General features: G+C 40.4%; 1 protein-coding gene across 1 annotated transcript; it reads left to right on the top strand.

Moving 5' to 3' along the window:
• Window positions 1-27,766, top strand: LOC109911720. The gene is made up of 7 exons (XM_048612236.1): window positions 1-83; window positions 5,658-5,978; window positions 10,214-10,537; window positions 15,249-15,333; window positions 20,250-20,338; window positions 25,107-25,159; window positions 25,696-27,766. Exons 1-7 carry the CDS (start codon window positions 47-49, stop codon window positions 25,921-25,923), a joined length of 1,137 nt encoding a protein of 378 aa, XP_048468193.1. The 5' UTR covers window positions 1-46; the 3' UTR covers window positions 25,924-27,766.
• The last annotated feature ends 132 nt before the right edge of the window (window positions 27,767-27,898 follow it).

Here is a 27,898-nt window from a genome sequence, read left to right as displayed (position 1 = left end):
CTAAGAGCTTGGTGACAAGCAGTGAACAGGTCTTTGTTAATAAAATATGTGGATTCTAATTCTTCTCATTTGTTCCCTGCCTGGTGAGTGTCAGCCAGAGCCAAATAATTTGTATTGGTTTAAATCTAATGTATGGGTTATACAGCAGAGATGTTAAAGTACTTGGAGGCATGAAATGGCTTAAAAGAATCAGCAAAAATGAAAGAATTGTATTTTGGCAAAGTGCAGTAGCCTTTCAACTGCAATATTGGACCACAGAAATATTTATCACTATGTAGTAAACTATATTATTAACTGTAAATAATAAATAACAAGAACCATACAATTGTTTGAAAAACTATCTGAGTAATAATCAAAACATAAAAAATAACCTGTTTAAGTTGTGAAAAAAATGATTTCTTTAATTGTCTGATGTCCAAAATACAGAGAAGTCTGCAATGATAACAGTCTATCAAATGGAACATGTCTTGAGTTTGCAATTGTTCCTATTATTTAAAGTGCTGTTGATAAAACATTGTTATAACAGTCACAGTGACTCTGGTAGACTGTTTGTCTATATTACTGCCAATAAGTAACTGCTTTCTTTCTACTCTTAACCATTAAACAATTCTATTTAGCTTTCCCTCCAATTCTGTATTAACCTTAAAATAATTAGCTACAATGGAATAGTTAGTGAATAGCATCCATTTTTCCTCTATTAATGGTATGTTTTCTAACCACGATGTTAAACTAACCCAAAATCATCAATCTGACCATTCTGATAAAAATTAATGCCTCTAATTTACTATTTTCTTCCACATTTTCACAACTTACAAAATGTATTTCTGCACATTCAACTGAACCATGTTATATTTTGTCATTCTCCATGTTTGCAATACTTCCTGCTTCTGATCTGGATTCTCTTCCCTTCCCTTCACTGTTTTCAAAACTTCCTGCATTCTTTCTGTTCTTCCTTCTGCTACTCCACCTGGTTTTAAATCCTCCATTTCAATGTAAACTATCTCCCTATTTGCAAATTCCTGCCCAGCATGGTAACCCAGTCTCTACCATGCTCAGAGACCATCTTTGCATTCTCTACAGGCTGTTCCTCCTCGAAAAATTCCACTTTGCCAGGAATCTGAACCCTGTCCAACCGAACTTTTTCTCCAGTAAGAGAATTACTTCCTTTGTTTTATTCTTACACTGGCTGCCCGAATGTATTGGAAATAACTGTGGGCCAAGTGTCAGTTACATTGAGGGTTTTGAAGGGATTCTCACAATGAGATTTCTCGCTGCACCTTACCTAACCAGTTTCATTAACTACCTAGCCTGCCTCTACGGCACTATCTCGTCAGATTCTGGCCCCATGTTAATACACACCACTCTCAGAACAACTTGCTAGTCAGTAAATATCTGCAAACAGCCTGGCATCTCTTCTATCTGAACCATCTGTAAACGCCCATTATGGACATAACTAAAAACTGTCAGCCTGGAGTTGCCAGTCTGGTCTAAAGTTGCCGCATAGGTGAGCCCACCTTCTGCATCAGAAAGAAAACACAGCACTGTAATAACAAGGTCAATGAGCTTCCCCACTTCTCCAGCGCGAGCACCACCATCTTCTCCCCAATACATCACACACGCTCCCTCTCTCTCTCCCTCCGCTATTCACCTCCCACCAAGGCTTATGCTCCATCATTCTCACTATTGTCTGCAACATCTCCCTTCACTCATTGTCCCAAACTTCAAACTCTGGTTCCACTAGCCCTCCAGGCATCTCTGCTGCCTGCTCCCTCACTTGCAGAATCTTCCTACTTGTACCAAAAACATTTCAGCTGTGCCATCCCCTTTCATCTCCCTTAATAATGACCTCTCTCTCCTTCCAAGAGGGAAACGGTCCACAAAAGGACAGAAAGAGTCAAGATTGGATCTAGGCTACCCGACATTCAGCTCCTCATCATTTATGTGAATAACATCCAAACTGTAACACACCTGAGTGGCTGACTGACTGAGTCCAAAACCCTGGACTGGTACCAGAGACTGGTCTGACTTACCGTGCCATGAAAAACCTGACAGAAGCCTATCCCTCTTGATTGGACTGAGACCGACTCACAATTATGACAAGCTTCCTAACTTTGTGCGTGCGGGAAATGGTGAGGCAAGACAGAAGTAATATAAGCCTGGTGCTAATATCCATTGATGTGGGGCATGCTTGGGTGAAGCCCACGGATTGGGCAGTGACGTTTTGGTGCCCAGTATTCAACATGAAGGTCCTTTGGAGCCAGTGATGAGTAACATGTAGCCAGTTACGCGCTCTGATTTCCATTTTGAGAATTCTCAATGGCTATCTCGTGCAGCACACTCACTAAGGGAGGAGGCTAAATATTAATGAAGTGAGTTGTGACATTAATAAGACATTTAACAAGCTGTAATTCCCCTTAATTAGTGTAGCACCACTTCTTGATGAGAAACATACCTCACTGTAAATCCATAAAAGAGGTAGCAACCTTCTCCTGGACCTTGCTGGAATTCTCATCCAATTCTGCCACAAAACTCACCATCTCCCATGTCACCTAGACCCCTATAAAATTCTACCCACAGTGTTTATTATCTTAAATTCCTTACTCCAAGATCCTTTGCTTTCCCTTACTGAATGCCAATGGAAAATGCTTCCCTTGCCTGATCTGGCCTACACGTGACTCCAGACCCACAGCAAGGTGGTTAACACTAATGTCCTCCAGGCAGTTGGGGATGGGTCATAAATGCTGGACTGGCCAATAATACCCACAACCCAGAAAGGAATAAAAAATAACTTCCTTCCTATGTTCTTGTTGCATGAACTATGTGGCTTTCCCTCTCCAAATCCTGCTGCAGTTGACAGTGTTGTATAAGGATATGAACAAGTTAATAGAGACGGGTGCCAGCAGCACCAGCCACTGTGATAAACCACGTGGACCTGTCAGTGAACAGCTTAGGATCCGGAAGAAGTAACAACCTAACATCCAGATGCTGTGCGTAATTTCTGTAACAATGTTTCTCATAACAATGTAACTTGTTGCTAATATGCAATAATAGTAGAAGATGCCCATTTAAAAGACACTTGGATAAGTACATGAAGGGGAAAGGTTTGGAGGGATATGGACTAGGAGTAGGCAGGTAGGACTCGGTTAGTTTGGGATGATATTTGGCATGGACTAGTTAGACCGAAGGGTCTGTTTCCATGCTGTATGACTATGACCATTGGGCTGCTCTCTCATGTTGGAAAGACAACTGGTGGTGGATTTAACTTGAGGATCACCATGCCACGGGCAAGGGGAAAAGTCAAAAAGGCCTTTATAACGACTGTAACTGGTGCAGGAATTAAACTCATATTTTACATTGCAAAGCACGCATCCATCCAACTGAGCTAACCAACTCCCTAACAGGCAGCAAGCTACTTCTTGTTCAATACAATAGTCACTTCGAGTTAGACCAGTCAGTGGTTTTTCTCTGTCATGCTGGACCAAGCAGTCATTGTAGCTTCCCACAAAGAGAAAGCTGGTTGCAAACCTCCCACATGGTGAGGTGCAAACTTGGTTTCACTGCACATACAACAGCAGCCAACAATGGGGAGAGTGGAAATTAATTTGCCTTTTCCTCACTGCTAAATGACTTGGGGAAAATCTTAAATTCAGTTGCTGTTGCCATTATGAAGAAAGTATCGCACTTATGCAGAACATTTCATGACCTCCAGATGCCCCAAAATACTCAACAATTACTTATTTGTTTGAAGGTATGCTATTTTTGTAATGAAGGAGAAATGGTCATGAATTTGTGCAAAGCAAGATCCCCAATCAGACAGATGAGAATAACCATATAATCTGTTTTCTCAATGATTGTTGCTTGAAGAGTAATTTTAAGGACGGATTGTGAAGTACTTTCCTGCTCTTCTTCAAATTTGTGCCATGGCCACTTTTCCATGTTGGAACGTTTCTGTCCACATGAGAGGGTAAATATGGGATTGAATCATGTGGAGATGGTAGGGGTCATAGCTGTTGGCTGGAAAGCCAGTGAGACGCTTGCAGTAGGTCTTTTCCAGAGGCCTGTTGCATCTCGAGTCAATTGGGCACTTAACAGATGAGAGGTGCGCCCTGGTGGATGGAAAGCCTGCCCACCAAAGGAAACGACTCTTCAGCACCTGGCAGTGCCATCAGGAGGTGGTGACTGCAGCTGGTACTGCAGCGACCTAAGGCCTCAGAATGAACGCAGGGCCAGGCACAGTTGAGTCAAGGTGGAAGGGGGTCTGATGGGGCATAGGTCATAGGGAAAGTGGCATCAAAGAGGGGTTTGTTTGCAACAAGGAGGGGGTGGTAGCTTTCAGAAGGTAGCCCCACCCACCGATCCTCTTAATGTTGGGTCCCTTGATCAGACACTCAGGAGCTTTGGATAAGGGTCCCCTTGGGAAACCACAAGCAAACACAGCCAGGTTTGGAAATTGTGCTCAGCCCCCTTGTTCATAACAATGGCAACAAGATGAAGCCCGTCGTGGGTATGAATTGATCTCAGTTGGAGGCAGAGTGGGAAGCCTTCCAATAACAGCTTTAATCAATGTGGAAGTGGGACGGTCTCCACCTTCCAGCTGGTTAAATGGCCCTCAGCATCAAACATGGCAGACAAGGGAGGGCACCAGATGACCCATGTGGTCTGGAAGAGCACCAACTTGGAATGACAACTTGGAATCTTCAGGCAGAGAGTGGTGAATCTATGGAATTCACTGCCACAGAAGGCTGTGGAGGCCAAGTCATTGAGTACATTTAAGACTGAAATAGATAGGTTCTTGATTATCAAGGAGATCAAGGGTTACGGGGAGAAAGCAGGAGAATGGGGTCGAGGAACTTCTCAGCCATGATTGAATGGCGGAGCAGACTTGATGGGCTGAATGGCCTAATTTCTGCTCCTATGTCTTATGGTCTTATGGACAGCTGAGATCTTCAGCTCCGGGTGGAATTTGCTCAAACAGTCACCATGCTACAGACTTCTCACTTTAACAGAAGAGGCGAAACGGGGAAAGTGTATGATGGAGGCTCCAGGGAGGCGTGTCAGCTTTTAATTATGTTAATTAGTATGAATGGCCCATTCGAATTCTCCTGTTGGTTCAGAAACATGACAGTGCAAGGAAGGTGAGGGCCTGAGCAATCGGGGTATACTACCTTTCCTCTTCATTGATGGATCCAATGTCTTTCCTTGGCCAGCAGCAACCAATCACAAAGCCCCTTCTCCATCCTTCTGGTCTCCCCCCAACCCTATGCATTTGGCCACCAACACCTCAAGCCAAGAAACAGGCTTCTACCTTCCAACTCCACCATCACTCTGCAAACAAATGTCATTACCCATGGAGTTAAATCCTACAGAATGTGACTGAACCCTAATTTCCAGCTTCCCTGTTCCCAATTACTGCAGTTGGATCAAGAAATTATCAATCTCCAAATACCATCACGAAACAAAATCATTGCCTCTGTCACATTTCTGAGGCTGTGATAGGTCACTGTGTTAATATTTCCTTTCAACACAACCTGGTAGAAATTTGATAGTGTTAACAGATGTACGTGAGAGATTCCCTAACTACAGCGGTAGTTCTTATTAAAATGTGTCTGTTTGAAGTTTTTTTATCATGTTCAACTTATGAAATGTTTTCTACCCAGTTTCAGGTGCATTGCGGGCAGAAAAGGAAGTAACGGGAATTGTTGGTAGAGCGATTACAATAAACTGTTCTTATACTAACCAGTACCAGCAAAACATGAAATTCTGGTGTCATGATTGGACTAATCAATGCAAATATTTGGTGAGAACAGACGATCCAAATGGACGGCAAGGAAGAATGTCAATCAAAGATTACAAGGCACAAGGAGTATTTATTGTTGTGATGGAGAATCTTCAGCCAAAAGATGCAGGATGGTACAGATGTGGCATTGATCAACTTGGCCTTGATCAAAGTTTTATTGTGAATCTGCAAGTATCTTATGGTACATGTCTCATTGATTTTCTTCTTTACTCTCAATTGAAATATTTGATCAATGCTTTACAGGTTTGAATCCCACTGTGGCAGATGATGAAACTTAATGGTGAAAATTGAAATTTGGAATTTATAGCTAGCTATTGGTGTCCTTGTAATCACTATTGATTAGATGTCAGAGAGTCATGGAGTAATACAAGATGGAAACAGGCCGTTCAGCCCAAACTGATCCATGCTGACCATAGTGCCCACTCAGCTAGTCCCAGTTGCTGCATTTGATTGCTCTTAACCCTTCCCATCCATGTACCTATGCAAACATTTTTTAAATGTTGCTATTGTACCTGGCTCAACCATTTTCTATGGCAGCCCATTTCATCTACGCACCACTCTCTGTGTAAAGAAGTTGCGCCTCAGGTATTTCTTAATTCTGTCCCCTCTCACCTAAAACCTATATCATCCAGTTTTCAAATCCTCATCCCTGGGAAAAAGACTATATGCATTCACCCTATCTATGCCCCTCAAGATTTTACACATCTCATTAAGGTCAACCCTCATTCTCCTACATTCCAAGAAATAAAGTCCTTTCCTGGCCAACCTCTCCCTATAACTCAGGCCTACTAGTCCTGGCAACATCCTCGTAAATCTTCTTTGCACACTTTCCAGTTCAACTATGTTTTTCCTGTAACTGGGTGACCAAAACTGTACACAATACTCCAAGTGCAGCCTCACCAACGACTTACACAGCTGTCAAATAACGTCTCAACTCCTGTACGCAATGCCTCGAACGATGAAGGCCAGCATGCTAAATGCTTTCTTCACTACCCTGTCCACCTGTGAGGCTGCTTTTAACAAACTCTCTACTTTTACTCCTAGCCCCCTCTGTTCCACAATACTCCTCAGGACCTTACCATTTACTGTATGAGTCCTACCTTGGTTTGACTTTCCAAAGTACAACACCTCACAATTATCCGCATTGAACTGCATTTGCCAATCCTCAGCCCATTTTCCCATCTAATCAATATCCCTCTGTAATTTTTGATAACCTTCCTTGCTATCAATGATAGCCCCTAATTTTGTATCATCTGTAAACTTACTAATCATGCCTTGAACATTCATATCCAGATCGTTTATGCGAATAACAAATAGTAAAGGTCACAGACCAACCCCTGCGGCATACCACTAGGCACAGGCCTCTAATCCAAGAAACAACCTTTAACCATCACCCTCAGCTTCCTACAATTGAACCAATTATGAATCCAATTAGCTAGCTCTCCCTGAATCCTGGGTGAACTAACTTTCATGACTCGTCTGCCATGCAGGACCTTGTCAAAGTCCATGTAGACAACATTTGCTGCCCTACCCTCATCAATCCTCTTGGTTACCTCTTCCTACAGCTCTAAAAGATTTGTCAGAATTGACTTCCCATGCACAAATCCACGCTGACTATTGACTATCCAAATGTTGGTTGATCCTGTCCCTCAGTACCCTCTCCAATAACTTGCCTAACATTGATGTCAGGTTCAGTGGCCTGTAGTTCCCTAAATTGTCTTTGCTACCTTTCCTCAATGGAACAACATTAGCCACCCTCCAGTCTTCCAGAACTTCACCAGTGGCTAAAAATGAAGCAAAAATCTCTGCAAGGGCCTCTGTAATTTCTTCTCTAACCTCCCAAACTTCTGAGGATGGACTTGATCAGGCTGAGGGGATTTATCTGCCTTAATGCAACGTAAGGCTAAAAATGCTTCCTCTCTGGTAATATGTATGTGGTCCGAAACATCCCACTTGTTTCCCTGATTTCCTTAGCATCCATGATTCTGTCCTCGGTCAACACTGAGGAGAAATGTTCATTAAAAATCTCCCCCATCTCCTATCACTCCACACATAGATGGCCATGCTGATGTTTAAGGGGACCTATTCTCTCCCTAGCCACCCTTTTACTCTTAATATAGCTATTGAACCTCTTAAGATTATCTTTAATCTTATCTGCCAGATCAATCTCATACCCTCTTTTTGCTCTTCTGATTTCCCTCTTAAGTGCACTCCTACACTTTTTATAATCACCTCAGGATTCACTTGAGCCTGATAGCTTAAACTCAATGTATGCCTTCTTCTTTTTCCTGACCAGAGCCTCAATATCCCTTATCAGCCAGGGATTCCTAAACCTGCCAGCTTTTCCCTTCACCCTAGCAGGGATATACTGGTCCTGGGCTCTTGATATCATGGATGTGATAAAGAGTTTTAGTTAACTTCATGAGCAATTATGATGTGTTCTTCAAAAATGACAATGCTGTTAATTTTTTGGGAGGATTGGTTGGACCTTCTCTTGTTGGAGACGATTGTGCCTGCCGTTTACATGGCACAAATTGCATCACTCACCAGCACAAACCTGAATGTCCAGGACTGGCTGTATATAGATATGAGCATTTCATTAACTGAGGAGTTATAGATGGAACTGAAAATATGCAGTCGTCAGCCACCTTGAGGACAATGAATCTTCACAGTAGCTGATTCCATCTGAGGAAATATTAGCATAGTGACGTATCGCACCCTCAGAATGTGACTGAGCCAATGACTTTGTCTCAAAGGGGTATTTGGAGAACGATAACCTTCTTGATCCAACTTCACTCACACTTAATAAAGGCAACCAGTGGTGGAAAGTGTAGTTGTCTAGACTCTGCGGTAGAGAGTGAAGCTGTAGAGTTGGCTACAGGGGATGCGTTCTGGGAGCAATGGACAGAAACAGTAATCATTGACAAGCAATGGATGATCTGTGATGTGCTGACAGGACTTCCAAACTCATTGTCCATAAATGTACAGAGCAACGGAGTCCAGCTCAGGCCTAAATTGGTTGATATTGAAGGACACCTCCAGGAAGTCTTCTTCCATGGATTGTGTTGAGATACAAACCAGCTATGCTCTATTTGGATGGCAAAAAAATTCTTAAAGGGCTATAAGATGTAAGCGCTTTGCTATTTTAGTGACCTGTGTTTATTTTCCAATTGAACAAGGACTGTGAGTAGCAAAGCGCTCAGGGTCAGGCTCAGAATTTGGAGTATTTCAATGATAGACTTCCTCTTCACAAGCATAAGTTGCCCCATTTGTGTATAGATGGGATGTGGTGACAATGGTGAAGGATCACAAACTCATAATAAGATTGCTGGTGAATCTGGCATGTTTTTGAGCTTGGGCTACTTCTCTCAGAGTTAAATGTGAAATTTACCAATGCTCATATCTCCAAAAAACAGGAGAGGGTCAAATGGTCAGTGAAAAATGTCTACAAGCCAACCCAGCTATTTCTGTTGAAACCTCAGTGGGTTTGAGATAATGGAATATCTCACTCTGGAGAGACAGGTCAGAGTATTCCAATGAGACTCCATTTCTCTGATTCTTGGAACTGATATGAGTTTAATTGTTGTAGACTTTGTTTTCCTTGGTCTTCCAGCCGAAGCAGGGAAATACACTTTCAATGCAGCTCATGAACTGGGAATAGCAGGTGTCCAATCTGCCACCTTCCTCCCAAGCAAAGCTCATGCCACGAGTTACTTTCATCTCAGTTGATTGACACTCACGTGATCAACCAATATCCAACCCACCACCCAACGTGTCTTCAGCACCCCAACAAGTCTTCACTCTGCCACGATCTGCGTTGCCTTTCTCTCATATTGGCCCAATGTCAGGTGAGAAACAGATTGGAAAATTCTAAGAAGGTTTTGCCATTACATTTTCTAAATCTTCGCCAGCCATCTTGCTTCCTTTTTGTCGCACTCCCTCACAACCTCCCTGTGCAGTTTCAGATGAAGTGATCCCTTTTAGCAGCAGTTCGCTGAGCTCCAACACAACTACACTCCTTACTTAAATCCACAAAACCTGTAACTGATATCTGGTAAATTTTAATCGTAATTTTCCGCTACATTAATCACTGATTTGACCTCTTCATATTTGAGAGTGAAATCATTTGTAGCTTTGGAGGCTGAATACCTGCCGCTGAAAGAAATTATTGCCACTGTCTTTAACATTGACTCATCCTCGGTATTCTTGCAGCTGCCCTAATCTGGAGACCTACTTTGCTATTATCTAATGGTAGTCATTCTAATTCAGGCTGCCAGGAGGGTCATGGAAAGTTAAATGTGCTGGTGAGATTCCAACAAGATGAACCCTGGCTAAGATGTGTAAGATACTGAGAATGAGATGTTTTTAAATTTTGGATGTTCATGCAGTATGTGAATACTCATTTCTTCTCCACAGAATCCGTGTCTGTTCCTGTTCTCAAATTCTCTTCGCCACCAAATGCCTCATGTTCTGGAGGCTTAGTGACAATCTCCTGTGAGTCTGCCCACGGATCCCTCCCCATTCATTACACATGGTTTGAGAAGACCCCATCTCAAGTTTCAAAGATCTCTGACACCAATAAACTGGATCTACATTGTCAATCCTTCATACAGCAACATCATCAGTATTACTGCACAGCCAAAAATCAACAGGCAACACAAAACAGTGTAACGATTAATGTATCAGTCATCAACAAATCAGAGAAAAATTGCAGTTATGAGGCACAGATCAGTAACATTGGTAAGTGTTACTTTAAACAAACAACCAATCAATGAATATTTTTCATAAAAATTTAACCAAACTTTTTATACAGGTTAAATACTTAAAAACTGAAAGAACTGCAGATGCTGTAAATCAGGAACAAAAACTGAAGTTGCTGGAAAAGTTCTGCAGGTCTGGCAATATCTGCGGCGAAAAATCAGAGTTAATGATTTGGGTCCAGTGACCCTTCCCCAGAACATTCTGAGGAAGGGTCACCGGGCCTGAAACATTAACTCTGATTTTTTCTTCACGGATGCTGCCAGACCTGCTGAGCTTTGCCAGCAACTTCTGTTTGCGTTCCTGGTTACTGATTAAGTTCCTTCAGGCACTCTGAGAGTCTGCAACCGGCCAAATTCACTCTGTTTGGTCCTCAACAGTTCTGAACATGGCTACTGATTTGCATTTTTCTTGCAAAAATGAACAAAACCACCCTAAATCATGCACGAAAACCTTAAACCTTGATGTAATCCCATGAAACTAACATGTAACTTGATTAACTAAATCATTATTAACCTCGCCTGAGGCATGGTGACCCTTAGGTTCGACCACCACTAGCTGACTCTCTCGCTCTAATGAGAGAACCTTATGGTCCAATAGGACTATGGCAACTTTACCTTTTTACTATTAACCAGTATGTCCATATAGCAGATTGACTGAAGATTTGATGCTTAATGAATTAGAACTGATACAATACCCTCTTGTCAATTCTTGTTGGGGAGCAGAAATTTAGCAAAGTTCTTCATAAAAGGATCCTATAATATTTAAGTAATCCAACTGACCTGTGTTGTACATCCACAGGTCTTGATGGTCTAGTGTGTCCTTACAACTGCAAGAAACGTCCCTTTTATTTAGGCTGACTTTAAACCCAGCTGCTCCCAGTTGCTTCAGGATATGCCATAAAGTCCTTAATGTATTCCTTAATGGCTTCTGAGATAATCGAAAGATTGTCCATATATTAGATCACTGTGCTGCTTATTAAACTTCATGTCATTTTCCAATTCAAGTGCTTGAAATAGCAACTTTTATATAATTATTCGTCAATCCCAATTTCAGAAACAATTATCCAGGCCTGGCTGTTTTTAAACTGTTCTTTTAGATCAGAGACCAAGAGATCAGAATCAATTTTCCCATTCTCAAACACTTTGTCACAGAAGACCAGGGCATGGTCTGACTGGTGAAGGCCAGTTTCTAAAAGGCAAAGTCATGGGGATCTGCACATTTCCAGAATGATACATCAAGCAATATGGAAATTGTATGGTGAAATGAAATGCCAGCAGAAAGAGTTAACTATTGTATGTGCAGGCCTTAGAAAGAGGGTTGGAGTCCAATTCATTGATTTTATATTGTAATTTTACTTTGTTTAGAAAATTACTGAAATCATCTGATCATTTCAAACTGCCCTTTGACATTTTTGATAGTCTTTTCTTGGATTTTCCAATATTTTCAATTCACTCAAAACCCTTTTAGTATTTTGAAGATCACTTTATGAATAGAAGCATACTTTTACATTTTTTGTATTTTCCCACAAACATTTTTCAAAGTGCAGTTCAATTAGAATTTACCAAGCTAGTTAATCTAGCAATTATGAAAGAATAGAGAATAAAAGTAGTCAGACTTCAGGACCCATGCTGTGATTAACAGCATATATTTAAGTATCATTATGTTTCTGTTCACCCTAATTGATAATATTTTAATCCTGTTGGGTTATTTTTTTCCTTTATTTATACATGGGATGTGGGCATCACTGGCTAGACCAGTATTTATTGCCCATCCCAATGAGTCAACCAAATTGCTGTGGGTCTGGAGTCACATGTACATCAGACCAGGTAAGGATGGCAGTTTCGTTCCCTAACAGGGATTAGTGAATGAGATAGGTTTTTCCTGACAATTAGCAATGGATTCATGGTCATCATTTAACTCTTTTTACAGATTTTTTTTTTGTTGAACTCAAATTCTACAATCTACTGTGGTGGGATTTGAACCCAGATCATTACCTGGGTCTCTAGATTAACAGTCCAGTGATGATACCCCTAGACCATCATGTCCCAAACTATTAAACTATTAATAGTTTAACTTTAAGCTATATTAGAGGATTTATATCCTTTCAAAAATAATTCCCTCGTGAAAATAAACATTAATTGCCCATTCTTAATTGCTCTTAAATGGAATGGCTTGCTCTGTTACTTCACAGAGAATGTAAGAGTCAACCACAGTGCTGTGGGCCTGGAGTTACCTGTAGACCAGGCCATGTAAGGATGTCAGATTTCCTTTCTTAAGGACATTAGTGAACTAGATGGCTTTTTACAACTATTGATGACAGTTTCATGGTCACCATTACAGATGCTAGCTTTATAATCCAGATTTACTAACTGAAATTCAAATTCCACCAGCTGCCATGGTGAGATTTGAATGCATGTCCCCAAACCACTCGTCTAGGTCTCTAGAATACCAGTCCAGTGGTATTGCAACAATGTAACCAACTTTCCATGGTGATGGATACTGGGTGATCTTGTATGGCAAATGTAAAGGCAAAAGGTCATGGGATGGGTGGTGGCATGGTTGGTACCAAGTTGGCATAGAGGATATAATGGGATATGAGGAGGAGAGTGGCATGGGTTGGCATGGAGGGTGTGAAGGGTGGGTAGAGAGCATTATTTTGACATCTGGCGGTTCAGTTGGTTAGTGTGGCATGATGGATCAAAGGGCCACAGAGGGGTGACCGGAGCATGAAGTGCCATCAGTTGGCATGAATGAGTCATGAATAGGTGATGAGAGGTGAAAGCTCTAGGGCTATTTATTGTTTTATTACAACTGGAACCAAGTCCTAGAGCACGGAGGTGGAACCAGTCCTTCATGGCACCCAGTAGCCCTTGTGCCTGGCATAGCATTCTTCCCAGGGTTAGCAGGCCTGTGTCCTGTTAGCACCCATCCCATGGAAAGAACATCAAAATATCTTGGATTCTTCCTCCAGAGTCCAAATAATCCTGCAGTTTTATAATTCTGCCTGAAACCAATGCCCAGCACTGAGGATATACAATGCTGTCGGAGGAGCTATTGTTTAGATTAAACATTAAACTGAAGGTCCATCTACTGCACTCCACAGTCAGGCAGACTTATCAGATTCCATGGTGCTACTCGAAGAAGTTTAGTGGTTTCAGATCAAGACTTCATCCCTAAACCCACAGCAAGAGAAAACTGACTGGTGATTTATCTCATTGAGCTTTGTGAGATATTACAGTGTGCGAATTGACTTCCGACATTCCCCATGAAACCATCACAGCGACCCTTCAAAACACATGCTTCATGGCTTGTGAAGCAGGTTGGGTTTTCCTGGGATTGTGAAAGGCGCTATATAAATGCAAGTCATGTTGTCCTTTTTGAAATAAACAATTCACTCAAAACTTTCCTGAGACAACAATCTGAATGGTGACTGTTCCATAACGTGAATTATAATCAACCCCATACTGGAAATCACTACTCGAACTTTGTTGTGCCCATTGCCAGTGGGCAATGTTTCCTGTTGCTATTGTAAGGCCAGAAATCTGACTCAAATAAGCAAGAACTGAGCATTGTTATGAAGTATTTTCTAATCAACCTGTTCAGAGCAGTCATTATACCCCAAGGTAGGGCTTGAACCACTACTACTGGAGTACTGCTACTGTGATCCCTTAAGAATCATTACTGTAAGCTGTTGGGTTTTTTCATATTTTCATGTGACTTTATTGTTTTATAGCAGCATTCATTAACAGAGAAATGCCAGATATAGATCTATTAAATGCTTGATCACTAACATTGACAGCAATTATTCCTGGTCTACCACTTCCCTGTCTGTTCAATGTGGAGCTGATACTTGCATTCTTTCCAGGATATCTTTCCATGACAGAACTGTGGTTACTGGTCCCCCAAGTGTATATTTTCTGATGGTGCCGAAGGCTAGCTCTTTGGCTGAATCTTTCATTTCATTCATATTCGGCAATGGAAGGGAGAAACCTGGATTGTAGTCCACCAGCCTGAACCCTTTGACTGGCCCAATCGTAACTCTCCACTCTCAGAGGCAGGAAATGATTAGAAATTATCAAGAAAAATGAGACACTGCCAGGTATTTGCATCTCCTCATGCAACCACACAAGGGAGAATTTCGCAGGAATTAAATCATCCAAATCCATTGTATCAACCATATGTATAATGGAGGTGACTTGATTGAAATATGTGAAATCCTAAAGGGGTCTCGACATAAGGGATGTGGAGGGATGTTTCTTCATGTAAAATAATCTAGAACTTGGGGTCACACGTTTAATCAGGGGTGACTCATTTAAACACCGAGACGTGGTGAAATTGTTTCCTCTCAGACGGCCATGAGACATTGAAACTCTCTTCCAAAGAAGGTGGTGGAAGCAGAGTCCTATCACATTTTTAAGACGGAGTAGATTGATTCTTGCTAAGCAAAGGGGCAAAAAGGTTACGAGGGGAAAGCAAGAATGTAGATTTGAGGTTGCAATCAGAGCAACCACGATCTTGTTGGATGGGAGAGCAGGCTCAAGGGACTGAATGGCCTACTCCTGTTTCTTGTTCATGTGTTTCTCGTTCATGTGTTTCTCAAGTAATCTCGTTCTGTTTAACAATCATGCTGTCTCAGTTGACTACAGATTAACATGAAGTGAATCTGAATGATATTCCATTGTTTCAACAGAACAGAAATATTCTTGTGAAGTTTCTTCAACAACTGCACCATCTACAAGTGCAAATACTCAAAACCAATCTCTGAAAAACAAAAGGTACAATCTTCTCATTACTGATTTGTTTTGATTAGTACCACTTCTTCTACCTGATACATTAATACTGTTCCTTATTTTGGCGAAACAAGTGAAACTAATTTTTTATGACTGAACGTAGCTCGTCAAATGGAAATGCTGACTGGATTTACAACGTTGTTGTGTCCTCATGAAAATAGTTTATTCATTAGTCAGATTTAAGAATAAGAAGTTAAAATCTTCATTTTGACAACCCTCAGATGGTTCTCTTTGCATTATGCATTGAGATTGCTTCACCTCTGACCTACTCTTGCAGTGTGTTGTGAGATTTGCTCGCCAAATTGACCTTGGCTATCTGTTCTGGAATGACACTGACAGGGTAGTTGTATTTCTGCTTGTGAAAAGGAGGTATTGGGCAATGTTCTACAGAGCTTTTTTGTAACACCAATGACAGACAGCTTGCAGCATTGATCTAGTTTCCACATTATTAGCCTGAGCTGTTGGCAATAAGCAGAAGGAATTTTAAGTGTGATGCAGACACTGAGTAACTGAGCCTTTGAAACTATAATGGATGAGGTGAAAATGCCAAATAAATGTCAAAAGAAGCAAGGGTATTGGAAACACAGAAGTTAATTCCATACCTTCTGAGAAATAGACACATTTATGGTTCGGTGTAGATTTTTTTACACTTCTATTCCACAGCTGAATTTAAACAGACCAGTTCAGCCACAAATGCCAACTGACCTTTGAGTTCTTCCAGTAACCTTTGTTTCTCATTCAGATTTCTGGCATGCACACTGTATTTATTTTTAGCGGGTAACTTTTAAGTAAGCTCTCAAAAATATTGGGCCGGATCTCATTGCTAAAAGTTGACCAAAGGGAGTTTTCCTGATTCCTTTGTGATGAGGGTTTTTTGCTGACTTGTGACTTGCTCCCAGAAATTGACAAGAGAGAGACTTTCACTTCTACATTCAAGTGTTGGAGTGCCAAGTGAATGTTCTTCAGATGTGACCTTCACAGAACACACCAGCCCCACAGAACTCAAACACAAAACTAACACATTAAGTCCCGTGTTGCAGTTGATTTTTACAGCTCCTTTTCTTATGTATTGCTGGAAGGGGAAACCATAAACGTGTCATCATAGAATCCCTGCAGTGTGGAAACAGGCCCTTTGGCCCAACAAGTCCACACCAACCCTCACAGCATCCCACCCCGACCCATCCCGCATAACCCACCTAATCTACACATCCCTGAACACTATGGGCAATTTAGCCTGGCCAATCCACCTAGCTTGCACATCTTTGGACTGTGGGAGGAAACTAAATCACCTGGAGGAAACCCACACTGACACGGGGAGAATGTGCAAACTCCACACAGACAGTCACTGGAGGGTGGAATCGAACTCATGTGAGTTTTTTTTTGCTGAGATGGTAATTTATCTCCATTATCTTTGCAACTACATGTGATTACAGTTCAGTTTTTGCACTGTCTCTCTTCCTTTGAAGTGTCTCTGTCTGAAATTCCTCCATATCCTCTCGGTGTTACATTTAGGACTGAACATAATCTACACAGTAATTTTCCAGACAGAAGGTGCATTATGTTCTTAGAATTTACATTCCCAGACATCTTTGACTTGTATGTTCGTTTTCTTTCTATTTTTTGAAAAATCGTGTCTTAATTAAAATTTCGATATGTCCATAAGTAATTTGAGGCTATGATCAGTTGCCATGACTTAATATATGCTTTTTTTGGAAAACAAAGCACCAATTCTTTAAATACTAGCCATTGCTTATCTACAATCAAATCTCCAAATGTATATTTCCAATTCACAACAACCAACATCCTCCTCATACCTTCACAATTACTCCTATGTAAATACAGGACCCTAGTTTCAGATGAACTGTATCTTATTCAAACTTAGTGGAAAATCTGATCATAGCATGGTCACTATTCTCTAAGTAGTTTTACAACAAGATTATTAACTAACATACTCAAAAAACACACGCAATCTCATCCTCACCAGCTGCAGATGCATCTGTCCATGGCATTATCGGTAAGAATAACCATTGCACAATCCTTGTAGTAACAAAGTCCCACCTCACACTGTAAATACCCTCCAGCATGTTGTGTAGCATGATCACCGTGCTAAATGGGACAGACTTCAGAACTGAATATCCATGAGACACTGTTGACCATCAACAGCAGCAGAATTGTACTCCAGCACAATCTGTAACCTCATGGCCCGGCATATCCCCCACTCAACCATTACCATCAAACCAGGGGATCAACCCTGGTTCAATGCAGGAGGGCATGTCAAAAACAGCACCAGGCATACCTAAAAATGAGGTGTCAATCTGGCAAAGCTACCAAAAAGTATGATTTGCATGCCACTTGCTAAGCCGCAAGTGACACGCAGAGCGAAGTGATCCCACAAGCTCTGCAGTCCTGCCACAACCAGTCATGAATGCTGTTGGACAATTAAAATCTCACTGGACCAGGATGCTCCACAAATATCCCCAACCTCAATGATGGAAGAGCCCAACACATCAGTGCAAAATATAAGGCTGAAGCATTCGGAGCAATCTTCAGCCAGAAGTGCAAAGTGAATGATCCACCTCGGTCTCCTCCCATGATTCTTAGCATTACAGATACCAGTCTTCAGCCAATTTGATACACTCCACATGATATTAAGAAATGATTGGAGGCATTGAATATGGCAAAAGCTATAGGTCCTGACAATATTCTGTCAGTAGTACTGAAGACTTGTGCTCCAGAAATTGCCACTCCCTGAGCCAAGCTGTTTCAGTCCAGTTACAACATTGGCATCTACTGTAAATGTGGAAAATTGCCCATGTATGTCCTGTACATAAAAAGCAGGATAAATCCAACCCAGCCATTTACCGCCCCATTAGTTTACTCTTCATCATCAGTAAAGTGATGGAAAGTTTCATCAATAGTGCTATCAAGCAGCACCTGCTCAGTGATGCTCAGTTTGGGTTCTGCCAGGGCCACTCAGCTCCTGATCTCATTGCAGCCTTGGTTCAAACATGGACAAATTCCAGAGGTGAGGTAAGAGTGACAGCCCTTGACATCAAGGCTGCATTTGACTGAGTGTGGCTTCAAGGAGCCCTAGCAAAACTGGAATCAATGAGTACGGGGGCAAACTCTGCACTGGTTGGTGTTACACTTGGCACAAAGGAAGATGGTTATGGTTGTAGGAGATTAGTAATCTCAGTTCCAGGTATCTCTGCAGGAGTTCCTCAGGGTAGTGTCCTGGCCCAACCATCTTCAGCTGCTTCAACAATGACCTTCACTCCACAATAAGGTCAGAAGCAGAGATGTTCGCTGATGACTGCACAATCTTCAGAGTCATTCGTGACTTCTCAGATATTGAAACAGTTCATGGTCAAATGTAACAAGACCTGGACTAAATAAAGGTCTGGGCTGACAAGTGGCAAGTAACATTCATGCCATACAAATGTTAAGCATTGACCGTCTCCAATAAGAGACAATCTAACCATCACCACTTGACATTCAATGGTGTTACCATCACTGAATTCCCCAGTATTAACATCCTATGGGTTAACATTTTCCAGAAACTCAACTGGATTCACCATTTAAACACATTGGCTACTAGAGCAGGTGAGAGGCCAGGAATACTGCAAAGAGTAACTCACCTCCTGACTCCCCAAAGCCTGTCCACCATCCAAAATCTACAAGGCACAAGTCAGGAGTGTGATGGAATATTCCCTACTTAACTGGATGACTGCAGCTCCAAAACACTCAAGAAGCTCAACACCGTCCAGGACAAAGCAGCCCGCTTGATTGGCATCACATCACCAAGCATCTGAACAATTTGGGGTGCTACAAGCTTGGCTCTTGCTGCATTCTTTTGATAAACCAGGGCCTCACCAGCATCCAATGTGGAAAATCAGTTAGTGAGTGAGAGATTCAAGGAACTCATATATCACCTACCTCATTTTTCTGGGCTATCTAGCAGTCGCCCGTTCCTTCTCTGCCTTTCTGGTCTTAATCTGCAGGATATCTGCTTTGTTAAACATCCTGTGAGCAGAGTTAACAGCTTTACAGATTCACCACAGCAACTTCAAGGGTTATTCAAGTTTCAAAACTCAGAGCTCCAGTTTTTGGAACTGAAGATACATTTCATGCATGTTATTGCCTAGGTCACATGAAGCAAGCACAACTCCATGCATGATACCAGATGAAAATTTCACACAGCTGAGCTGTCCTGCCATGTCTTCAGGCTAACCTCAGGTTAATCACTTTGAACTGGAGGTGGAGAAAGCAGAAAATAAAGTGACTCACCAATTGGCTCTAATTGATCTATGTTTTTGCAAACAGGCACTCACACTGAATATTCAGCAACCAATCAGCTTACAACTTTGCCATGATATCGCCGTTTGATTTTTTTAAATGTTCTGGAAGCTATAGCAACAACAGTCTCTCTTCCAGGCAAGTACAATGATAGTATATTCACTTTCTGTGGAAGGAGGCTGATAGACTCTAGGGGCATGCTATTTAAGGTGACAGTTCAGCACAACACTGGGAGTACTGTTGAAGCGACCGGAAGGGCCAACTTTTAGATATGATGTTAAACCCAGGCGTCTATCTGTCTTTTCAGTGGATCTAATATATCCCATGGCAATATTTGAAGAAACATATGGGAGTCATCCCTGGAAACATGGTCAAGATGTATTCCTTAACCAACATCAGTGAGGAAATAAAATCTGGTTATTATCACACACCCTGTCTTTGGGACTGTGCTGTGTGCACATTGGGTGGCATGTCTAATACACTGTAACAGCACCCTCGCTTCAAAATTCCTTCATTGCTTGCAAAATAGTGTCCTAAAGTTAAATTTAAAATCAAAAAATCAATTGTGAACCAACATTGACCCTTGACTATTCTTTAAATCGCAGACTGCTTTCCATTATAGTCGGTGTACTGGGGGCCATTCTTGCTGTTTTTGCATTTTCTCTGCTTTGGTACATGAAGAAAATGAACAAGGGTGAGTTTCTCTTTCTCCTTAAGCAGTTCATTACATGTCAATAGTTTACCTGCAGAATACAATGAATACATGGCTTGTTATAATCAACAAATGCCTACAATAGCAATATACTGCATATTCTAGTCAATATGTTAGAAATGGTAGACTAATTAATACATTCATGTTGCCAAATAAAAACTAATATTGCCCTGAACCCTGCAGGAATCTGTGTTTAACATGGGTTTTGAATAATAGACATGATATGTTGTGATTTTGGTGAGACAAGTGAGATTTTGCCAGAAGAAGTCATATCGAACTCAAAGCATTAACTTTGCTTCTCTTTCCAGAGATGCTGCCAGACCTGCTGAGTTTCTCCAGTATTTTCTGATTTGATCCTCAAGCTTGATGGGAATGGCAGTGGTGAATATATCAGGCCCATGAGACTATAGGTTATAATAGAGTGCAATGCTACTCCAGCTGAAAGCACAGATCACTCATGGAATCCCAGTTTTCAGTTCTGTTTGATATCTATCCCATTTAGCACAGTGTTAGTGCCACAGAACATAAAAAGGATTATCCTCAAAGTGAAGTCTCACGTAGAGCAGACCAAGTAATGGCAGATACAATTCCCCAAAGGGGAATTAGTGAACATGATGTTTTGTGACAAGCCACAATCAATGACCATTGCTTCAATTTTACATTAATTCAAGTTTAATTCCAATGTCTGCAGCAATGGGATTTGAACCTATAGTTCAGAGCATTAGCCTGATCACATGGATTATTGCTGCAGTGACATTATCACTACACACCACAGACAAGTGGCTTTTGTAATTGAAAGTAATGAAGATTTAATGAGCCAAATTTCTTTAATTTGACCCAATCATAATATGTTTCAGTTGAATACAGGACTAACACTTTCTCTTTAAGAAAATTTGTATGGGAGTCAGGTAATCAATATTGGGATGTATATTCAAGCATTTGTTAGATTATCTGTGTTCTATAAAAATACAGACTAATTTGTTTTAGCTTCCTATTGTGAAATTTGCCATGCTTAAGACCAAACCCATTCTTCCCCAAGACATACGAGATGAAATCTTTAGCAGGGTAATCTTTGTTAGTCGAGTTCTTCTCAGTAATATCTTAAGAGAAACATGAATGGAATGAGTTATTGGTAATGCAAGCATGAATTTGCTGAAAGCACCATAACTCCACATACAAAACAATATGTGGATCAAAGGATTCTCCCTGTGACAATTCAAAAAAAGTTAGATTTTGATTAAAACATTAAGTCACATTTGTAGCCGAAATTTTGTGCAGAGGGAATCCAGATGTGATTGGCATTGACATCTGAAGCTAAATCTAAATGTGAAGCGCAAAAGACTGCATCCTAAACATCACATTATGCTCTCTGGATGTGAAAGAAAGCAAAGACAGCAACACAATAAGTTTATAAACCCGTTAAAAGTCATTATTTATCACCTATCTCCTCTCTTTCATCTTTAAATAGAAATAATCAATCCTGATGCAGCTGTAGTTTTTGTTGAAGAGATTGTGTAAACAATTTCTCAACTCAGATGCAGAAATAATGGTAGTATTTGTCAAGTGTTTCACAACTCTTGTCTTCCAGTAAGGGATCATCACCAGTAAAATTCCTGTGGAATTCTTCTCATAACTTTGTCATCAGAAGACAGGTGTTTAATATTATTGATTTATTAAAACTGCTCCTAATATTTTCAAGAAAATCGCACACACTTATGGTCATTCTTGTACATACAAATTAAACATCAACAAATAAAATTGTTACATGCTTTTTCCTTTTATGTCGCATCACATTTTCTTCCTTTCCCTTTCTCATTTAATTTTTTTCTTTAATATAAATGATATTGATTAAAAGACTGGGGATTTCTTCTGGTTGAAAATGAGGGGCCATCAATTTAAAACTATTAGCAGGAGAGTAATAAGAAATGTTAGGACAGGTTCTTGACACAAAGAATGGCTGAGAACATTAGATTTTCTTAGGGAAAATTCAGATAATGATTTGAAGTGGAGGAAGAAAAAGATCATTGAAGAGGTAGAAAAGGTATTAGTATTCATTTGGCCCAGAAAGTGTGGTTCATGGACCAACAATAGAGATGCATTTTCCACTCATAAAGTAGTTCCAGAGGTGGTCCTGCTGATCTTTCTTACTGATCTCTTCCAGGTTCTCATTGTAAATCACTATTTCTGGTCAAGATGATGGTTGGACAATTACCACGTCCATCATACCTTTAAAAGTAAACAGTTATAATTGACTGGAATTGATTGTACACACATAATTTGTATATAAATATCTTCCACCGTTTTATAGAATAAGTCTATTTTATATGGGGAATTTGTCTCCTTTTCGGTCATGAGTTCTGCTTTCCCCAGTTGTTAGAGACTCTTTCAAAGTGAACTCTGTAAACAATTTGTCATCGTGCACCCTTTAAGTAGACCCTGTTGAGTAAACAGACTTTGTTTGCTTAATTGCATGTTGCATAAATAGATTTGGCTTGCTGTCGCAAAAATTAGTTCTGCCTGTTGCCAACACACAGCCATTGGCAACAGATAGGGCCCACCTTTACTCTGTATAAGTGAATGGCATTTGAATTAAAATTGGGTGCTGATTTCCCCATGTAATGCATTGTTTTGTTTCTCATTAATGGTATAATAGAATAAGGGGTTCTTATCAATGCAGACGATGGGGCGACATGGTGGCTCAGTGGTTAGCTCTGCTGTCTCACAGTGCTAGGGACCCAGGTTTGATTCTGACCTCAGGTGACTCTCTGTATGGAGTTTGCACATTCTCCCCATGTCCATGTGAGTTTCCTCTCACAGTCCAAAAGATCTACATGCTAGGTGGGTTAGCCATAAGAAATTTAAGGATGGGCCTGGGTTGGATGCTGTTTGGAAGGTCATTGTGAACTCAATAGGCTGAATAACCTGCTTTCACACTGTAAAGATTCTATGTAGAATTGAGAGATCTTTGAGTTGCACAACCTCAAACAAATATTGGGTAGAGGGACAGACTTTAATTTTCACTTTCACGTCTTGAACAGTATGCTGACAGAGCAGTTGGTAGGAATCAATGGAACAGAAATTGAGTGGATTCTACAACAGACTGGTGGCCCACCCTATCAGAAAGTGAATGAAGATTGCCTCTACTCTTTCTGAGTGTTATGTAAAATAACCAAGGGCAGTGTTTTCCTCCAAATAGTGTGATGAAGGTTCAGAACATATCATTGTTATTTTGAAACATGGGATCTAAAGTAGAGGAGAAAAATGAATCTTGGATTTCAGTCGGTGAAAGTTTGTTTTTTTTTAAGAGGTCAGAACAATGAGTTTAAAAAATATCAATTTCGAGAATTCACATAATTTAGATAAATGCAAAGCAAACCACTCGAGAAGGTTTACAACCCAGAGAGATAATTAAATATAAGGCCCAGACGCAGGTTTGTTCAGACAGAAATCAGTTCATTCAGAGAGAAGAGTCCCTTTACAGCAGATGTGCTGTCATGAACAATCCAAACAGTCAGGCCTGAAAAAAGCTGAAAGAATGCCAGAGACAGAAGGCTGTTATGTGTCAGAGAGGCATCAGGCAAGGCTTTTGAAGACATGAGTTTAAACAACATATGTTCTGCAGTAATTGAGCTGAGGTGTCAAAATGTTTAAAGGTCTCAGGAAGAGACACTAACTAAAGAAAATAGCATCAAGTAAATGCAAAAAAATTTCCATAAATAAAGTAATGACAGCTCTGCCATCTGAACAATAAGCTTTACAATGGAGAGAGGGGTGGCTCTTCATTGAGGTATAGTATCTCTAAGGTTGTTGTTGTTGAGATAAAAGGGTTGAATTATTTTTTTCTGATATTTGTAATGAAATCACTTCAGATAGACGTTGTATAGTTAATACAGTGCGAGCTTTTGTTTTGTGTAATACATTGTGATGTTATTTTTATGGTCTTCCAGCTATAGGAAAGATGTTGTGAAACTTGAAAGGCTTCAGAAAAGATTTACAAGGATGTTGCCAGGATTGAAGGGTTTGAGCTAAAGGGAGAGGCTGAACAGGCTGGAGCTATTTTCCCTGGAGCGTCAGAGGCTGAGCAGTGACCTTATAGAGGTTTATAAAATCATGAGGGGCATGAATAGAGTCAACAGAAAAGGTCTTTTCCCCAGGGTAGGGGAGTGCAAAACTAGAGGGCTTAGGTTTGAGGTGAAAGGAGAAAGATTTAAAAGGGACCTAAGGGGCAACTTTTTCATGCAGAGGGTGGTGTGTGTATGAAATGAGTTACCAGAGGTAGTGGTAGAGGCTGGTACAATTACAACATTTAATAGACATCTGGACAGGAACATGAATAGGAAGGGTTTAGAGGGGTATGGGCCAAATGCTGGCAAATGGGACTAGATTAATTTAGGATATCTGGTCAGCATGGACGTGTTGGACTAAAGGGTATGTTTCTGTGCTGTATAGCTCTATGATTCTATGCCTCTACATTGGTAGCCTCTTGCAAATATATTCAGTGACTGACCTCCATGGTAAACAAAAAGTAAAATAAAACTTGTGGTCCATCAAAGCTAGGGCTCACCCTGCTATCTTACTTGTCTAGTGTTACCATCAGCTGTGATTGCAGTAATAGGAAAATCATGTATACAGTACAAATGAGGTTTACCTGAAAGTAAATCAATGTAAGGTTATGCATGCTACAAGAAATGTTAAGCTGATTAATCCTTTCTGCCACAGCTCTTTCAACAATAATTTTGTAATCTTTCAGTGAATAGCCGCATTATATGCAGTCGAAGAGGCAAGCCTCCAAATGATAATCAGGTAAGAATATTAATTATGAATTCTCTGAATAGTATTTTGAAATTTTCAGTTTTTGTGGAATCCAGAAACCAACCAGTCAGTCCAACTGATGCATTTAATCCTTTCTCTCTCATGTACGTAACTGGATTTATGCTAAAGTTAATTCCATTAATTGCTTCAACCAATCCTTTGGAAAGAGGAATTCAGGAGAAACCTCTTTACCCAGAGAGTGATCGGAATGTAGAAATCTCTACCAAAGAGACAAGTTGAGAAAAATACCATAAATCCATTTGAGGGGAAGCTAGATAAGCACATGAAGGATAAAGGAATAAAAATATATGTTACTGATATTAAGAGGATTGGGAGGAGGTTATCAAGGACAATGATACAAGCATAAACTAGTTGGGCCAAACCAAATGTTTCTGTGCTGTAAATAATTTTCATGACTTTACGAACTCACACATAATAAAACAAATGTATTCATCGTCATAATGCTACAGATCTATGTTGATGTTAATTAGAAATAAATTGGATTATGTGTTTTTTTTACAATGCAGCAACTGACAACAGCAGAAGGGACTATCATAAATTCAGATGGAAATGTCACAGAAAGTAGCTCACCTGAAACACACAGCAATGGAAATGTCCAGTTCAATAAGAATGAAAATGGAATCCATTACGCAGCAGTACAGTTTCAAAGGAAATCACCAGCACAGACGAGTGAGGTGGAAAGGGACACGATTAACAATGCAGACAGTGTCATCTACAGTGCTATCAGTATTTAAAAGCAGCCTCCAGAGAACAATACTTAAACTTCATCTTCCAAAATCCACAAGATTCTCAAATGGCAATTTATAGAACATTACACATGAGGGAAACCATTTATTACACGTGATTCTCATTGCTCCTTCTTAGACCATAAGATGGAAAAGCAGAGGTAGGCCATTCAGCCCATTGTGTCTAGTCCACCATTCAATGACCTCATGGATAATCTGATAATTCTCAACTGTATCCCCAGGACCCTTGAGGTCCTCACTGATTACATATCTGTCTATTTCAGCCTTGAATATTCTAAACGACCCAGCCTCAGCAGCCCTATGTAGTAAAGGATTCCACAGATTGACTATCATAGATCATAGTATCCTTTCAGTGTGGAAACAGGCCCTTCAGCCCAACAAGTCCACACCGACCCTTAGAGTATCCCACCCAGACCCATCCCCCTATTACCCACCTAATCTACACATCCCTGAACACTATGGGCAATTTAGCATGGCCAATCCACCTAGCCTGCACATCTTTGGACTGTGGGAGGAAACCAGAGCACCCAGAGGAAACCCACGCTGACAAACGGAGAATGTGTAAACTCCACACAGACAGTCTCCCGGTGGTGAAATTGAACCTTGGTCCCTGGCGCTGTGAGGCAGCAGTGCTAACTGCTGAGCCACTGTGCCATGATTCCTCCTCATCTCCATCTTAAATGGACACCTCCTCACTCTGAGATTATGCCCTCTGGTCCTAGATTATACAACAGAAGAAATAAATTCTCTGCATCTAACCTGTCAAGCCCCTAGGAATCTTATATGTTTCAATAAGGTTTCCTCTCATTCTTCTGTACTCCAATGACTACAAGCCCAAACTACTCCACCTCGCCTCATAATAAAATTCCTTCATTTCCAGAATCAACCGAATGAACATTGTCTAGACTGCCTCCAAGGCCAGTATATCTTCTCTTAGATAAGAGGACCAAACTGTTCACAGTATTCCAGCTATTGTCTGCATAGTTTTAGGAAGACTTCATCATTTTTCTTTGTATTTCAGTGACACTAAGTTTCTTCTGTCATGAGCCACCTATATATAACATTGTCCAACTCTACCTGCAACTTTGGAGTTGTTCCCTACAAATCAACAGTTTCTCCCAGTTTAACCTGATAACCTGATAATATCCTTTGAAGATGTGACAGTAGACCAGGTTAATACAGTAGATGTCACATAATTAGATTTCAAAGCAATGTTTGATAATGTGTTACACAGTAAGCTCATGACAAAATGGAGACTGTGGGAAAGTAGCTGAGTGGAAACAGGGGAATATTTCCACGTGTGGAAGAATGCAAAACTAAGGATCATAAATATAATGCATTTATTAATAAATCTAACTGAAAAATAGGAAAAAAATCCTTAATCAGAATATTAGAAAATTACCACCACAGCAAATGTTTGAGGCAAAAATGTTTCTGTGAAAATTAAATTAGCAAATGAAAGGAAATAGAAAGATATGCAGAAAGGCTAAAATCAAGTAGATAGAATAAAAGGAATGATCATGGTTTATAAATACTACAGACTAGTTGGGCGTTTTTTTGTATTCCATGCAACTCTATGCATATTCCTTCCAGTGTTCTCAGTAAGACCTATTCAAATCATTGTCATTGTAAAATTCTTGTCTCAAATAAGGCAGCTTGCATCAGTCCTAAAATTCCACTGAGCCATTTTCAACGTATGCACCATCAGTGTTGTTATATGACAGAAATTGAAACTGATAAATATTTTACTGTAACATCTGTATTTGCTCACCAGTCCTAGTTGCATGTTATAAGGTAAATCTTCATATATTAATAAAGTGATGTAACAAAAATGTGCATAACCATATCAATTTCAATGTGAATATCATTTAAAACAAATGTAATGTGACAGCTATAAATATACCCTGTATTTCGTTCATGCTTGTGTGATTTATACAATTCCATGCGGAACTTCAGTCTGGGC

The sequence above is a fragment of the Rhincodon typus genome, chromosome 25 (genome assembly GCF_021869965.1).
Source record: "Rhincodon typus isolate 14 chromosome 25, sRhiTyp1.1, whole genome shotgun sequence".
NCBI lineage: Eukaryota > Metazoa > Chordata > Chondrichthyes > Orectolobiformes > Rhincodontidae > Rhincodon > Rhincodon typus.
The sequence above is the reverse complement of the archived record's forward strand: the minus strand, read 5'-3'. Positions and strand labels throughout refer to the sequence as shown.